The 15,414-nt window shown below is 31.6% G+C and overlaps 1 protein-coding gene across 1 annotated transcript in view; it reads left to right on the top strand.

Annotated features, from left to right (window-relative positions):
• The window catches only part of Cand1 (Cullin-associated and neddylation-dissociated 1), a 118,280-nt gene that overhangs the window by 74,177 nt on the left and 28,689 nt on the right, over positions 1–15,414 (top strand). Inside the window, exon 15 of the mRNA XM_075365910.1 lies at positions 8,066–8,316. Within this exon, the coding sequence (XP_075222025.1) occupies positions 8,066–8,316 (251 nt within the window). The remainder of the gene's footprint in view (positions 1–8,065; positions 8,317–15,414) is intronic.

The following is a 15,414-nucleotide window of genomic DNA, read 5'->3' as shown; positions in this document are numbered from 1 at the left end:
CTCCTATGTCCAAGTCTATTTGTCAGTGGGATACCACTTTAAGAGAGAAGCAGAGGCTTGACTTAAGAGAGATTTTGGTTTCACCAACTGGAAATCATCCAAAAGTTTCAGTTAGTGACAAGATTGTGGATCTTGAATACGATGCATTCACTGACAGTCCTGGACAGTCAATTAGGCGGGCTAGTTCCAAACTGCAAAATCCTGATTCCACTGTTCATCACATTGTTCATAAGCAGCTCCATTAGCAAATGTACAAGTTACAACTCCTTCATCATATTAAACCAAATTATGTATGATGTTAGTTTGCTACAGAAATAATACACCGTGTTGAAAATAATCCTGATTATGTTGATGCATTTTTGTTTAGTGATGAGGCAACCTTTCATATATGTGAGAAAGTTAACAGTCACACTTGTCAAATTTGGTGTACTGAAAACTCCTAAACCGTAATTGAAAATGAAAGGGCTACAACTGCATTGTGAGTCGGCTTGCCTGTGCATGCACATTCTGCTGACCTTCAAGAGTATACAGAACAAATCTTGGAGATATTTCCTGTAGATTGAGCCTGTTGTTTAAGAGACTATGTTAACTGATTTTCCAATTATAGACCATTATTTTTGGATACCTTTAGCTCACAAACTCTGTGTGTGTGTGTGTATGTGTGTGTGCACGCGCGCAGGGTGTATATATGTAATATATAATATTTGGGTGTAATATTGTAATATATACAATATTTATACATATTACTTTACTAAAATTAATATTTTTAAGATATATTATTTCGCTGTACTGTTAAATTATATTCAAATTCTATTAATAAACCACCTAGTACATACTGAGAATACTGAAGTAAGATATGTCAATATTCTGAACTAGATGGTTTATTTAATATATATATTTTTATATTTAATTATATTTCATTTATTTTTTTTAAATTTATATTTTATTATATTTATATGTATAATTTATTAAAGTCTTCATATTAACCTTTTTATACATCTTAATATTTTCTGAACCCTGATAGCTTGTGCCATCTGATGGAATATGCTTGGAAAAATGGAGGTTTCAAATTTTCTTTATGAGAAAAAAGTAAAATATGTGATTGTAGATTGCTCAATCTGACTAAATATATATGAAACATGGACAAAACATTTATTTTTTTATAAAGCCAACATAAGTTAGCTTTTAAGAGAATAAAAATGGCAGATTCATTTTGTGTGATAAGAAATGTGTAAAACGTGACCAATTATTGAATATTTACTAATGAATTTTTATATTAAAAAAATGCATAAAAAAGCAGTATTACTGGTTATCATGTTAGTTTTTGGTTTTTTAATGAATGAATAGTCGTAGCCTTTCATAAGAATCTATACCATAGTACCATAGTAATTGTACTGTGAATAACACCTGTTCGTTGTTTTCTTGGTTTTTTTCACGTTTGTTTTTTGGTGGAGATTCACTCAACTCCCAAACAGTCTTAATTATATATAATTGGACTTTTTAATAAAATAAAAAAAAAAAAAATAGGGTTTAAAGACTTAAGATATGGCTTGTAAAAAGTAAGATTAGATTACTATACTAATAGTAATTAAGAGTCTTTTTGTAATTAGAGTGATCTGTTAAACTTAATAGTGTACTGTATAGTTTCATTGTTTCCATTTTCCCAATGTTATCATGTTAAAAAAATAAAAACCATTCTTAGTGATTGCAATATGAATATAACAAGGTAAAAATCAAGAACTTTATGATTATTGTGGCACAAGGATGAAAATCATGTTGTATGGACAAAGGCTGAATAATATGAGAGAACTTCTTTCCTCAGTTACAAAATAACAATTGATCAAAGTGAAGGAAACTAGGATCAGTCGATCAAAGCTCTTAGTTTTAACTGCATCAAGGTAACTGTTGTTAACAATACATGACAATATAATTAAATTGAGAAGTATATTTTGGTTGTTAGATTCCAGTGAGCTCCTCTCAAAGTTAATGAAAACTTCCATTTCAGCAGGTAAATTCAAACATACATACAAATGTTCATTCAAACATGTACTGCTTAATTATATATACGTCCTGTATAATAGTAAAAGTACATTGCTTTGAGTACATTTTATCCCTTCTGTCATTCAGTTTTTTGTTTTGTAGTTAATGCCCTTAGTTATTTTTATAATTTCTATTTGATCTTAAAGTGCCTGGTTGTTTGGCATATTACCTTTATACTAGCATGTAACCTCCATTAGTAGTTGAGTACATGAGTACTGAAATTACTTGAATACATGAATTTTAAATTATTGTTAATTTTATTAATTAGAATTCTCCAGTTAAGTTCAAAGTAAAAATAAATTAATATTTTGCTTCGGTCATTATTTTTTTTAAGATGATGAACATCTTTTTTATTTATTTTTCCCTGTTTTGCAATTATACTGTATCCACCATGTGGTCATATGCTTGGGAATTTCAGTTTATTAACCCTTTGCACTCTTTTTGTTGAGTATAACTTGGACAATGGAATTTACACATAGCACTCCTTTGTAGAGTAAGGCTTGACAATTTAAACTAACCGTGACTATATACAGAGCTTCAAAAACAAACTGACATGTGTTTGTAAGATTGTAAAACCCATATAATACTGATATTTAATATTGATAGAATCAAAAATAAATGGTTTTACACTTAATTATGTTCTCGATGTGAGATTATGTGTTCATGAGTGGCCATGTCTTCTACAAGTTCTAGTAGTTTTTCAACTGATTCTGATATTGAAAATGGGTTGAGTGATAATAATGAAGAAGATCCTGTGTATAATTTTGAAAAAGGTGATAAAAAAAATGCTATTTCGGACAATTATAGTGAAAATGAAGCTAATAATGATGAATAGATGAACCCCAAAGTAGCCCTACTCCTAATGTTGGTGCAGTCAATGTGAAATCTGTCAAATAACTAATTTTTCCATATTTACATTTAACAATGCAAGTATGGGTTATAGACTCCTTTTGGGAATAAGACACCAATATCACTAGTTGAATTATTTATGTTTTTTTTTTTTTTTACTGGAGTTATTTGATAACTCCTTTTTACAAATGGTATGTGAAGGAAAAATTCAAAAAGTAACTCCAGTTAGACAGCATTCAATTTGGTCTAAATTCACTGATATTACAAGGAAAGAAATGATTGCTATGCATGATGTATTACTGAATATGGTTCTGAAAAGGAAAAAAGAGTTGCAAGAGTTTTATTTTCATCTCAATGGCTTGACTGATATAAATTTCTTTTAAAAGTATTTTCATGTATGCGATTTTTCCAAACTTTTTGGTCTCTTCATGTGTCACCTCCTGCTTCAGCAGCAAATTTAGGATTAAGTAAACAAGTTATATCAAGGTAAAGTAAAGGTGGTTTAGATTACATAGTAACTAGATGCTCACCAGTTCAATGCTTATTTGGAGATGAGTCTACTGTAATTTTCAAGGGATATGTTCTTTTTAAAATGTATAATAAAGATTAACCTATTAGGGAGGATTTAGAATTTATGTTTATGTTATGCAAAGAATGGTTATATTTGTTCAGCTATTCCGTGTTATGGCTCTGTAATAACAGATTTGTTAATGAGACCTGAGCTTTCATTCACTGAACAGATTGTTCTCCAGTTCATTCACAAATGTAACTAAATGTCATTCAAAAGTTTAATTACCATTTATTCAGACAGATTTTATACTTGAGTAAATTTAGCCCAGGAATTATTAGCAATCAGAGTTCATTTAACCGGTACTGTTCAACCACGCAGACAAGGAATAACTAAAGAAGTAAACTAAACAAATCTAACTGGAATACTTGCTGTCCATGAATCTGTTGTTTACAGTAAGGATGATAAAGTAATGGTTCTTGCATGGAGAGATAAGAGAAATGTAATAATGTTTTATACTTTTCATAATGCCAGTACTACCATTGCAAAAGAAAAAACTAATAAAGATATTGAAAAGCCAAATAAATATGTGTTGCATATGGGTGGAGTTGAACAGGTCAATCGCTATACTTCAAATTATAGTTTTGCTGCAAAAAGTTTAAAATGGTAGTGGAACTTTATTTTTGGTTGTTAGAGGTGTCAGTTGTCAACAGTTTTATTTTGTATAATGAGTATCTCGCTAGTTAAGAGCAACAACCAGTAACACATGAAAAATATTGAAGAATGTTTATTACTGGTCTGAATAGCAATATCAGGAACACAAACCGTAAGTAAGGTCGACCTTCATCAAAAGATGATGAACGGTTGAATGGCAAGCTTCATATTACAAAATATATTATCTGATAACAAACACAAGGATTGTCCTGTGTGCTCCAGTTGTTGAGTCAAAGGTGATAGAAGAAAGCCTGTATTTTGGAGTGAAATGTATCCCAGAAACCTGGGTTTACACCAAAGAAATTGTTTCAAGAAATACTACACTGAAAAAAATTATTGTAATTATCAGAAGTTATATTAAATTATCATAAGTGATAAAAAAAATTGGAGACCCAATGCCACTACTTTATTTCATAATTGGAGGGTAAAGGGTTAAATAAAGTTTGGTTAATGGAGATTTTACTAATTGTTATGTTACATAATTAATTCTATTACATTACTGTCTAAAACTGATTATTCAATAAAATATTTTTTAAATGTTTGATCCCGGGAAGTGTTGTTTAGGATATTTATAAAGCCTTAATATTTATAATTCTTTATTTTTCTAGATGCTGATAATACCATTTTAATATTCCATGAAACCTTGTACAAATTTGTTCTCTTATGATTTAACTTCCCTTATTGAATAAGTTTTACTCTTTAGTTTATACACAGAATGTTCCAGGACGTATTTCTCAAAATTTCAGTCTTATTTTGCTTTGTTTTCCTTCAGAACGTCATTTTGTGATTTCAAAAAAAAATTATTTCTCAGGAACAGGTAAACTTCCTTTAATTAAATTTGGCAGCTCTAAGACTAGTGTCTTACAAGGGTTATTTTTTTCAAGGTCCAATCAGTCGCGAAATAAAAACCTGCACAAAAATCGGATGAACCTTTGTGCACATGTGTTGCGCAGCGTCTCTAGTATGGCCTTCAATCATGCCACGTCATCACTTCATTTAGTTCTGAACACGCAGCTAGCATGTAAACATGTCTACAACAATAGCATCTTCTGCCAAGTATGAAGTGCGTGCAGTAATTCGATTTCTTCAGTTGAGGGGTGTAATACAGCTGAAATTCATCGATGAATAAGTAATGTGTATGGTGAAACTTCAATGAGTGACAGCAAAGTGTGACAATGGTGCAGGAACGTTAGAGCAAGACGTACAGATGTTCATGATGCAGGCGGTCAGGGAAGGAAGCGAGTGTCAAGCGATGATCTCGTTGAGCGAGTGGATGAGGCAATTTGAGAAAATCGTCGATCCAGAATTTCTGTATTGAGTGATTCGTTTCCTGAAATTTCAAGGTCAGCTCTCTACACCATTGTGAGTGAGAGACTTCAGTACCGCAAACTGTGTGCGAGATGGGTTCCCAAGATGCTGTCCGACCATCAGAAAACAATGGGACGCCTCCCTAACGTTTCTCCAGCGCTACTACAATGAAGGAGAAGATTTTTTGAACAAAATTGTCACAGGGTATGAGACATGGGTCCATTTCGATTTCGAATTGAAGAAACAAAAGAACAATCCAAACAATGGATGCATTCTCATTCTCCCAGTAAACCAAAGAAGTTCAAGTGAACCTTCAACAGAAAGTGTATGGCTACTGTGTTCTGGGACCGGAATGGAGTTCTCTTGGTGGAATTCATAGAACGTGGCATGACTATCACTGCAGCCTCATACTGCGTGACTCTTCAACGTCTACGAAGGGCAATGCAGAATAAGCGGAGAGGAATGTTGTCATCAGGCATTGTCTTTCTCCATGACAATGCTCGGCTGCACACTGCAGCTGTAACAAAGAAGCTCCTGTAGCGTTTTTGTTGGGAAGTGGTTGATCACCCACCATACAGCCCAGACTTGGCTCCATCCGATTTTCACCTCTTTACTCACATGAAACGCTGGCTAGGAGGACAACATTTTGGCACAGACATCGAGCTGCAGACCAGCGTAGAAACATGGCTGAAAACACAGGCGGCTCCGTTCTATGATGAGGGTATTGGAAAGTTGGTACTATGTAGAAAAATAGCATAACATTGTAAAGTACTTGTTGCAAATAAAAAATTTTTTATTTTCACTTTGGTTTTAATTCCGTGACCGATCGGACCTTGAAAAAAAATAACCCTTGTATTTTACAAAATAAAAATTTTTGAAAATGTCACCTTGAAAAATTTAAAAATGGTGACCATCTTAATTTTTTAATCTTCAATATCTTTTTAATTATTTGTTTGATAAAATTTTTACTTATTACAAAATTTATTAAGCATTTTATTTTGAACAAGATGACACCTCATTTGTAAAAATCCATTTGTAAACAATCGAGTTATTGCAGACAGTTAACCTGGCACTATGCTTGCACATCGTAATGTAAGCTGATAATTTTTATTAATTAACTATTATTATTAACTTATATTACATTTAGTGGAGGAAATAAAAAGAGGTAAAATATTGTCTGGGTTAATTGTCTGCCATAAGTTGATTATTTCTCAACAGGTTTTTACAAATGAAGTGTCATTTTGTTCAAAATAAAACACTTAATAAATTTTGTATTAATAAAAAATTTGATAAAACAAATAATTACAAAGATATTGAAAATTAAAAATTTAAGAGGGTGGCTATTTTAAAATTTTTGAAGGTGACATTTTCAGAATTTTTTATTTTGTAGATAAGACTTAGATTTTACAAATTTAATTAAAGTATTTTATAAAGTATATTCCTGAGAAATAATTTTTTTGCTGAAAATCACAAAATATCATCCAGAAGGAGAACAAAGCAAAATATGACTTACATCGATATAAACTTCTTTGCTCATTTTGGTGTCCTGAAGTTCGGGAAATATATCCTGGAACACATACGTGTATGTATTTATATATATATATATATATATATATACGTGCATATGCTTAATGCAAGTAATTTTCTGAGATTTGTTTTAAATGTGTACATCTGTGAGGGTGTAAATATAAACCTATCTAACTCTTCTCTATAACCTAACCTACGTAACCCTTTTTCTTTATAACTTTTAAACATTCTGCCAATGAACAGGTTGGTTTGTTATGTGTCAAAAAAGTAGCAGGTTATTTTCAATGCCAATTACCACAAAGTGACTTTGCTTTCCATTGCCTTCTTTAATAATCTAGGTATACAGTAGTCAGTGTTGGTTAGTGTGACTGTGAGGTCTAGCATTGATGTGTATAAGCAAAATTTGAGAATTGGAATTGCTCTTCTTTTAAGCTTACAACTTGTCAATTAAGCTAGCAGTTCACTGCTGAATCCAGCTTTTACTCCTCTTTTCATGAAGATCAACATACAAACCTCTTTATTGTTCAAAATACTTCCTTACTTCATCTAGGTTGTATATTGAATACACCTAAATTTCATTGCATATAAGATTAAATTAAAAAATTAGCCCCTACTGCTTTATGCAGTGTTAGAACAGTTTTTTCCTAATTTAAATATGAGTAGTTTTTTTACATTTCTTTTTTGCAATGACACTAATTATTTTATTTAGATTTATTTCTCACAACTTATAAGAACCAAATCCAAGGTGATGAGTAGTGTGGAGGAGAATGAATTTAGACACCCAGATTAAGCTGTCTCTGTTTATTTGTTGAGAAGTGTAAAAAAAATGGTAAGGTAGTAGATGATTGAACCAGCTATTAGTAAATTGACGAATGGAACGTTTATTGTCTCCATGAATTGATTTCTGATTATTATTGATGTTGACTATTGATTATAACTATGTCATAATGGTCAGCTGTTGATTATGGATGTGATTGTATGAATATGTTTTTGATTGTGATAAATTCTATAGATTTTGATAAATTTTTCAATACTAGCTTCAAACTTGCAATTAAACATTATGACATTTTATAACACCAATAATGATAATAGTAATTATATTTACTAATTTTTTTTTAGGTGCTGCCTTAACTTCAATGCTGGAGTTTTTTCAGGCATTGGTTGTAGCTCGCCTACCTGGCCTTGGGTTTGATGAATTATTGGTAATGTTAGTCACTCCAATCACTCAGGCAAGTAGTGGTAATATCATTACCAGTAGTAACCCTAGTACTGGAAGTTCTTCTAGTGTTCAGTCTGCTGCAGGAAATGCTCAGTTCCATATTACTGGATCCGGTGCTGGTAGTACAACTTTACCCGTCTTTCATAAACAGGTCTTTTACTTAAAAATTATGTTTTAATGAATAATAAGTACATGAGAACTGGATAAATGACCGACCATTAATTTTGTATCTGCGTTAGTCTAATCAGCTGCTTATCCTGCTGAAATAATATCTACATTTCCTGTTAAATACAGTGAAAATATGAAACATTTTTGATTGTTCAGTGTAATAATTTTTTTGTTAGTAAATAACAACACTAATAAAATATCACTGTGTGAAATAACATAGAGCATTAGCAGAACTTGTAGAAAGGAAATTAAATTACAGTGAGCACTTCCCAAAAAAGAAAAAAACGATTGCTATATTTAGTTTTCAGTGCAACCATAGATGAAAAACCCTTTTCACAGAGGTAAGACTTGGCAAAAGGGATTAGTATTTTCAATTTTCAATGCTTCTGTAACTAAATTTCCATATTCACTTCAGTGAGAAAGTCAAAACATATCTAAATCTTCAGATGTGAATTGTAATTGTAAAGTTTTATCAGCAGTCATTTCAGTGAGCTGGTTGTGAAACTCAACTGGTTACTTAGCAGCTGCAACAATGTTTTCACTAAATCGATTCAGTACCCATCTCTTCGAGAAATCATTTCTATCTTCTGGGAAATACTCCTTCGATGGAGCTTTTAGCTCACACAAATGCATCTTATGCTATCCAAACTGATAAATAATAGTGTCTTCCAAATTTACCTTTCAGTTTGACCCTCATGTTTTGCCTATATGTATGTTTAATTGTAACTACAAAGCCAAAAAAATCATATATATGATTCTAAATGAATAATCAATAGTATTTTCAATATAGATTTATTTATATAAAAAATAATTGTGTTTAAAGATCTGCTACGATATTGAATGAATCTATTATGTTAGTAAAATTTACTAATTTATTTTATAATTATTGCAAGACTGACTAAGAACAGAGGATTAGAAACATTAATTTAATAATGGTAACGAAAAAAATGAGAATTAATAGAGTGAAAATTTATAAGGTAAAAAAAAAAAAGTGAAAAATTTTTATAAATAAAAAAAGAAGGAAATGAAATCTTTAAGTCTTTAACATAAATAATTTATTATTTACTAGCAGACCCGGCAATGCTTTGCTATTGCTAGATTTGAGTGTGTTTTTCACATATACAAGATATGTGAAAAAAGTAATGAGACTGACTTTTTACTTACCAAAGTTTTTATTTTTTTCAAACAACAATATTATCCCCTTCAAAGTAGTTCCCTTGGGCAGCTATACACCGGCAGAGTCATTGTTCCCACTCCTGCTAGCAGCACTGGAAGGCTTCAACTGGTCGGTCACAGTCTTTTGATTGTTCTCCAGAGTTCCAAAATGACGTCCTTTTAAGACATGTTTCAATTTTGGGAAAATTAAAAAGTCACAAGGACTCAAATCAGGCGAATAGTTGAGGAACCGTAAGAATGTGTTTTGAGGTCAAAAACTCCCTGATGGAAATGGCCGTGTGACACAGGGCATTGTTATGATGAAGCATCCACTTGTCTGCAATGTCTGGTCTCACGCGAATCACTCTTCCTGAGCCTTTCAAGGACACCTTTGTAAAACACTTGGTTGACAGTTTGTCCTGGAGGAACAAACTCTTTATGCACGATACCCCTACTGTCAAAAAAACAAATCGGCATAGTTTTGATGTTTGATTTGCTCATTCGACATTTTTTCGATCAAGGAGATGACAGTGTGCCACTCTTCGCTTTGCCACTTTATTTCAGGATCATACTCAAATATCCAGGATTCATCACCTGTGATCACATGATTAAACAATTCTTGGTCATTGTCAATCCTTTCAAGAAGGTCAACGCCCACGTTTCTTCGATTGTCCTTCTGTTCCGTTGTGAGGTTTTTCGGCACCAATTTCGCATAAACCATTCACATATCCAAATCATCTGTCAAAATTTGATGTATGATGAAAGTGTTTAATTTTAACTATTCACTCATAATCCTTATTGTTAAACGATGGTCTCATCTCACAAGAATCTTCACACACTCAATGTTTTCGTCAGATTTTGAAGTTAAAGGTATTCCTGAGCGAGGTTGATTTTCAACGTGTTCTTGGCCTTCCAAAAATGATTTGTGTCAGCGGAAAACTTGTGCTCTTGATAAGCAATGTTCCCCATAGGCTTGTTTCAACTTTTCAAAGGTCACACTCGTGGATTCCCCAAGTTTAACACAAAACTTGATTGCACAACATTGCTCTAAATTCTGATACTCCATTTTCGTAACATACAACAAAAACACATCATCACTGATGGCGCTGTCAAAAATAATGTGTTGGCTGAACAGAGTTGAAACTTGTATCCTGTATAACTCAAAAACGATTAGCCATAGGATGTTGAAATTTTGGATTTAGGACTGTTGTAACATCTAGTTGGGCACCTCCCCTTTTGATTGCAATCGACTAGACCAAAAGTATCCAGAAAAGACTAAAATTCAAAAAAATGTAGATTTTGGACTTAACTGCAGTAATAAGCCCTCATTGAAAGATTTTCAAAAATATATCATAACTGGTACTTATTTTCATTGGTTTCAGAGTTATAGCCAAGTAGAATTTTAATTAATGAATATTTGGATCAAGAGAATCCACATTGGTTCGAGTCAGACTTCAACTCCTTTTTTTTAACTTTTTTTTTTAATTTAAATATATTGATTTATTAATAATTATTAACCTCTGAATAGTAATAAAAATTTTGTGATAAATAATAATTCAATAAAACCATAAAAAATAAGTGAAGAAATATCAAAAGTTATTAATGAAATAAAATTTTATATACCTTTCATTTTAAAAAAATGTATATATGTAATTTGATAGGCGTACGAGGAAGTCATATGATGCCCACATCAGATTTTTTCTTTTTAATTCACGATTCAATTTTCCAAATTGAATGTGAAAAAACAGAAAAAGTAAGATAAAAAATTCTATATTTTCCCTTTATTTTTCTATCTTCTATATTTTAAATCAGATTTTCACTACCATGAAAATGAAATTCTCTAATTAAATTAAGGACAGCCATAACCGCCTATCTGTTGCATGTTAATTTTAGCTATATTGAAGACCCATTATCTCTGGGTCAATCCATTTGAAGTGTCTCAAAAAACATAAGCTGGTTGCTTGACCAATTAAAAAAATATTGAAACTTACCTACTTTTTTTTTTAATTCTTTATTTAAGCAATTTACCTGTGGTGACCAATTTTGTTACAGTGTGCACACCTATTTTTGTTATTGTAAGTCTTTACGGAAAAAAATCATAACTAAAAAACTATTGGTCATGGAAGGATGAAACAAAACATAATTTAATCATATTTTCTGAAGGTAAAAGATTGCTCCACTGGTTTATTTCTTCTTTCTATGAGAAAATTACCAATAAAATTGAACATGAAAAACAGTGAAATTTCACATTTGGAATTTCTTTTCAAGAGGCAGGGATGGCATACGCAGTTTGAATTACTTTTTTTATATGTACGTATATGTTAATAGTTTTATCATAAATAATATTAATGGTAACATACCCTTAAATTTTTATGAATTATTGAAAACTAATTTTTTTTAAAATTCATATTTTGGCTTCAAATAACTCTGATGGGGCAGATGATAATCTCAAATTTGCACAACTTGCAGTGTTTTTGTATTTTTTATTTACAGAAAATTTTTTACTATTAAAAAAGTTATAATATCTTAAAAGTGATGAAAAACCTGTTAAAAGCGATACCATTTTGACGCACTATATAAGTGCTCCAAGAAGGTTTCAAGTCTTCTTGGCACTTAATATTTTTATAACTCTATATTTTTATACCTGTCACTGTTCTTAGTTCATTCAAATGACATCAACTTTCTTGGGACTTAGCAGTTTGGTTCACACTTTGCCTTCTTGAGACTTTAGAAATGATATATGTAGTCCAGCTAGGTGGAAAAAATGAATATGTGATGCGCATATCATTTTCGAGGCTAATATCTGTCACTTCTCCTATCCATCACTGATCGTCATATGCACAAGCAATAGTCTTTTTCCTAAGTGAAAGTGGTACAATACTTGACACAGGATGGTCATCATAGTTCTTGGAGTCTAAAGTAACGTAACATCTTACAATGCCTTCTGATACTGTAACATACTTGTAGTAGCTTCTAATATCAAACAACTCTTTCACAGCAGTCAAATGGTTTTTTAAATTTCTGAAATCTTAGCTATCTCATCTGTTTTAATAAAAAGATACTTTATGTTTTCCAGATTGTGATTACAAAATGAATACATTTCATCAACATTTAGTATCTGATATTTAATGACCTTTGCAGGCTTGCCTTTGCCACCTCCCACACCATCACAGGTGTTTTTTCCGATGGGATGATCCAAAGAAGTGGCATTCGGCTTTAAGGTCGAAGTCTTTTTTGTGACTGCACAAATTAGCAAAATTATTTTTATTTTTATATTGACTTGAAGCACCATCAGTAAAATAGATGAGTTTTTTAATGTTCTGATGTACTTCCTTGTTAAGTTTTTGAAAGCAGTAAGATGTTGCTGTGTCGTACTTCAAGTGATCACTTAAAATACAGACACTTCTGCGTTGTAATACATCATTCTCCTTGAAATAGAACATCAAAGGGTGAACATTTGTGTTCAACGAACCTTCTGTGTTTGGTTGTTGACCCAACGGAAGCTTTGTTTCTCATCTTAAACAAGAAATGAAATGTTTTCTGCAAAGTCTGCCAACACCAAACATTCTTCTTCACTTAATTCTGATTTTTTTCTTTGTGAAAAACTGAGCTTAAGATTTTGACATGAAATGGAGAGTTTCAGCTTTTCCAATTTTTCCACTAATGATTCGAAAAACTCATCTTTGATCTGAAGAACAGTAATCATCTGTGCCCTATTAGTTGTTATCCACTCTTTGTACAGTATTGAATCTGGCAACACATCATACTCTTCACATCTCTTCACATCATACTCTTAAAAGTTGAGCATGCCAAACACTGCCTGCTTACCTGGACATTTAGTGCACAAATTCATCATACAGCTGCTGTAGTTATCCTTGTCACAAAGATGTCTATTAAGTCCTTATAAACAATACTAAGTTTGGGATCATCAATCATGAGTTTGATGTTCTGGTGGTGGGGACAGACACATACTGTATGAGTCCCAGATGCACCACCCAAGATACACCATTTTGGACAGAGTGTGCAGAACTTTGATCTTCCAAATTTTTCCTCAGGGTTTTCACTTTTAAAGGAGACATACAATTCATTTAAGTTTATCAGAAGCTGCTTTTGCTTATGTACTTTGACACCATCGACATACATGCTAACTCAATACTTTTTACCAGGACACAGCCTATTATTGTCATCTTCATAAAATAACACAAATTTTTTAATTGTATTGTTACTAATTCCTGTTTCATGTCTTTTACTGAACTCCGGTAGAATGTCTTGCTCATTAACTAATTCTCTAGTAAGTCTAACCAAAGGCTCTGACACATTGAACTCTGTTACTATTTTAGATCTGGTCCAACATTGGAGAAGTAAACAGATAATTTTAACCCCCGTTTCTTTAGAAGCAAGAACACAATTTTCTGTCGGTTTTAAAATAAGATCATCATATTCATGTGAAAAAGATAGAGCTGGATTTTCATTTTCAGATACTTTTGAGTCAAAACAATTCAAAATTTTTCCTAATTTTTCAGACAGCTTAATTATTTTAAATTTTAATGCTGATGGCTGATTGATGAACGCAGATGTTTTATGACACTCTTCATTCACATAAATCCCTATGGAACATTGTTCTTCCATTGTTTTATGTGAAATTACTTGAAAATAATGTAAAAATTTAACTGATTTTAAAATTTGTAATATAACATTATTAAGTGAAACTTATTTTATTTAATAAACACAGGATGAAATTTGAGACACTGTAAAAATCTGAACAGGTCACTGACTAATGTCAGACTGATCTGTCTGTAACTGCAAAGCTAAATGATGCAACAAGCATAAATGAGAATGTTGTAACATAAATTTTCTTGTCGAATGGAAATGACTTCAAACACCTGTTATAACATGAACACTACAGTTGAGTGGTTCAAACAAGTCTATTTCAACTTCAGTATAAGTTATAAAAATATTAAAGTACCAAGAAGACAAGAAACCCCCTTGGAGCACTTATTTAGTGATTCAAAATGGTATCGCTTTTAATAAGTTTTCTATGATTTTTGAAAGGTTATAACTTCTATTAGTACAATACACAAGAAACGTTTTTGTTTGCCATAAACATCTACAAAAACACTGTAAGTTGTGCAAATTTGAGATTTTTATCACCTGCCCCAACAGAGTTATTTGAATTTTTTTTAAAAATTAGTTTCAAAAATTCATAAATATTTAAGCGTGAGTATGTACAATTAATATTATTTATAGTAAAACTACTAACATTTACATTCACATAAAAAAATAATTCATACTGTGTATGCCATCCCTGCCTCTTGCAGAAAATTATCAACAGTGAAATTTCAGTTTTCATATTCAATTTTGTTGGTAATTTTCTCATAGAAAGAGAGAGACAGTAAATAAACCACTGGAACAATCTTTTATCTTGAAAAAATATGATTAAATTGCTTTTCGTTTCATCTTTCCAGGACCAATAGTTTTTTTTCGTTATGATTTATTCCATAAACCCTTACAATCACAAAAATAGATGTGCGCACCATAACAAAAATGGCCACCACAGGTAAACTGCTTAAATAAAAAATTCAAAAAATAAATTGTTTTAAGGTCCTGAGACATGTAGGAAACAGGTGTGTAAGTTTCAATTTTTTTTTGAATTGGTCAAGCAACCAACCTTGGGTCACTTCAAATTGATTGACCCAGTTATTATTATTTTCAGTGAAACTACACAAAAACTTAAGAAAAGGCTCCAGATGCATGCTTCGCATTTGAAAGTAAACTTATGTTCTGTAATTTTTTATGCTTATAGTACTGAGAACATGATGTGTTCAAACATATCATATGCATGTTCGAATATGGTGCTCTTACACTGCAAAATATTCATTATATTTTTTTTTCTTACTTTTTGGTGGTCATGGAGCTAAAAATGTTG

The sequence above is a fragment of the Lycorma delicatula genome, chromosome 1, assembly GCF_047948215.1.
Source record: "Lycorma delicatula isolate Av1 chromosome 1, ASM4794821v1, whole genome shotgun sequence".
Taxonomy (NCBI): domain Eukaryota; kingdom Metazoa; phylum Arthropoda; class Insecta; order Hemiptera; family Fulgoridae; genus Lycorma; species Lycorma delicatula.
The sequence above is the reverse complement of the archived record's forward strand: the minus strand, read 5'-3'. Positions and strand labels throughout refer to the sequence as shown.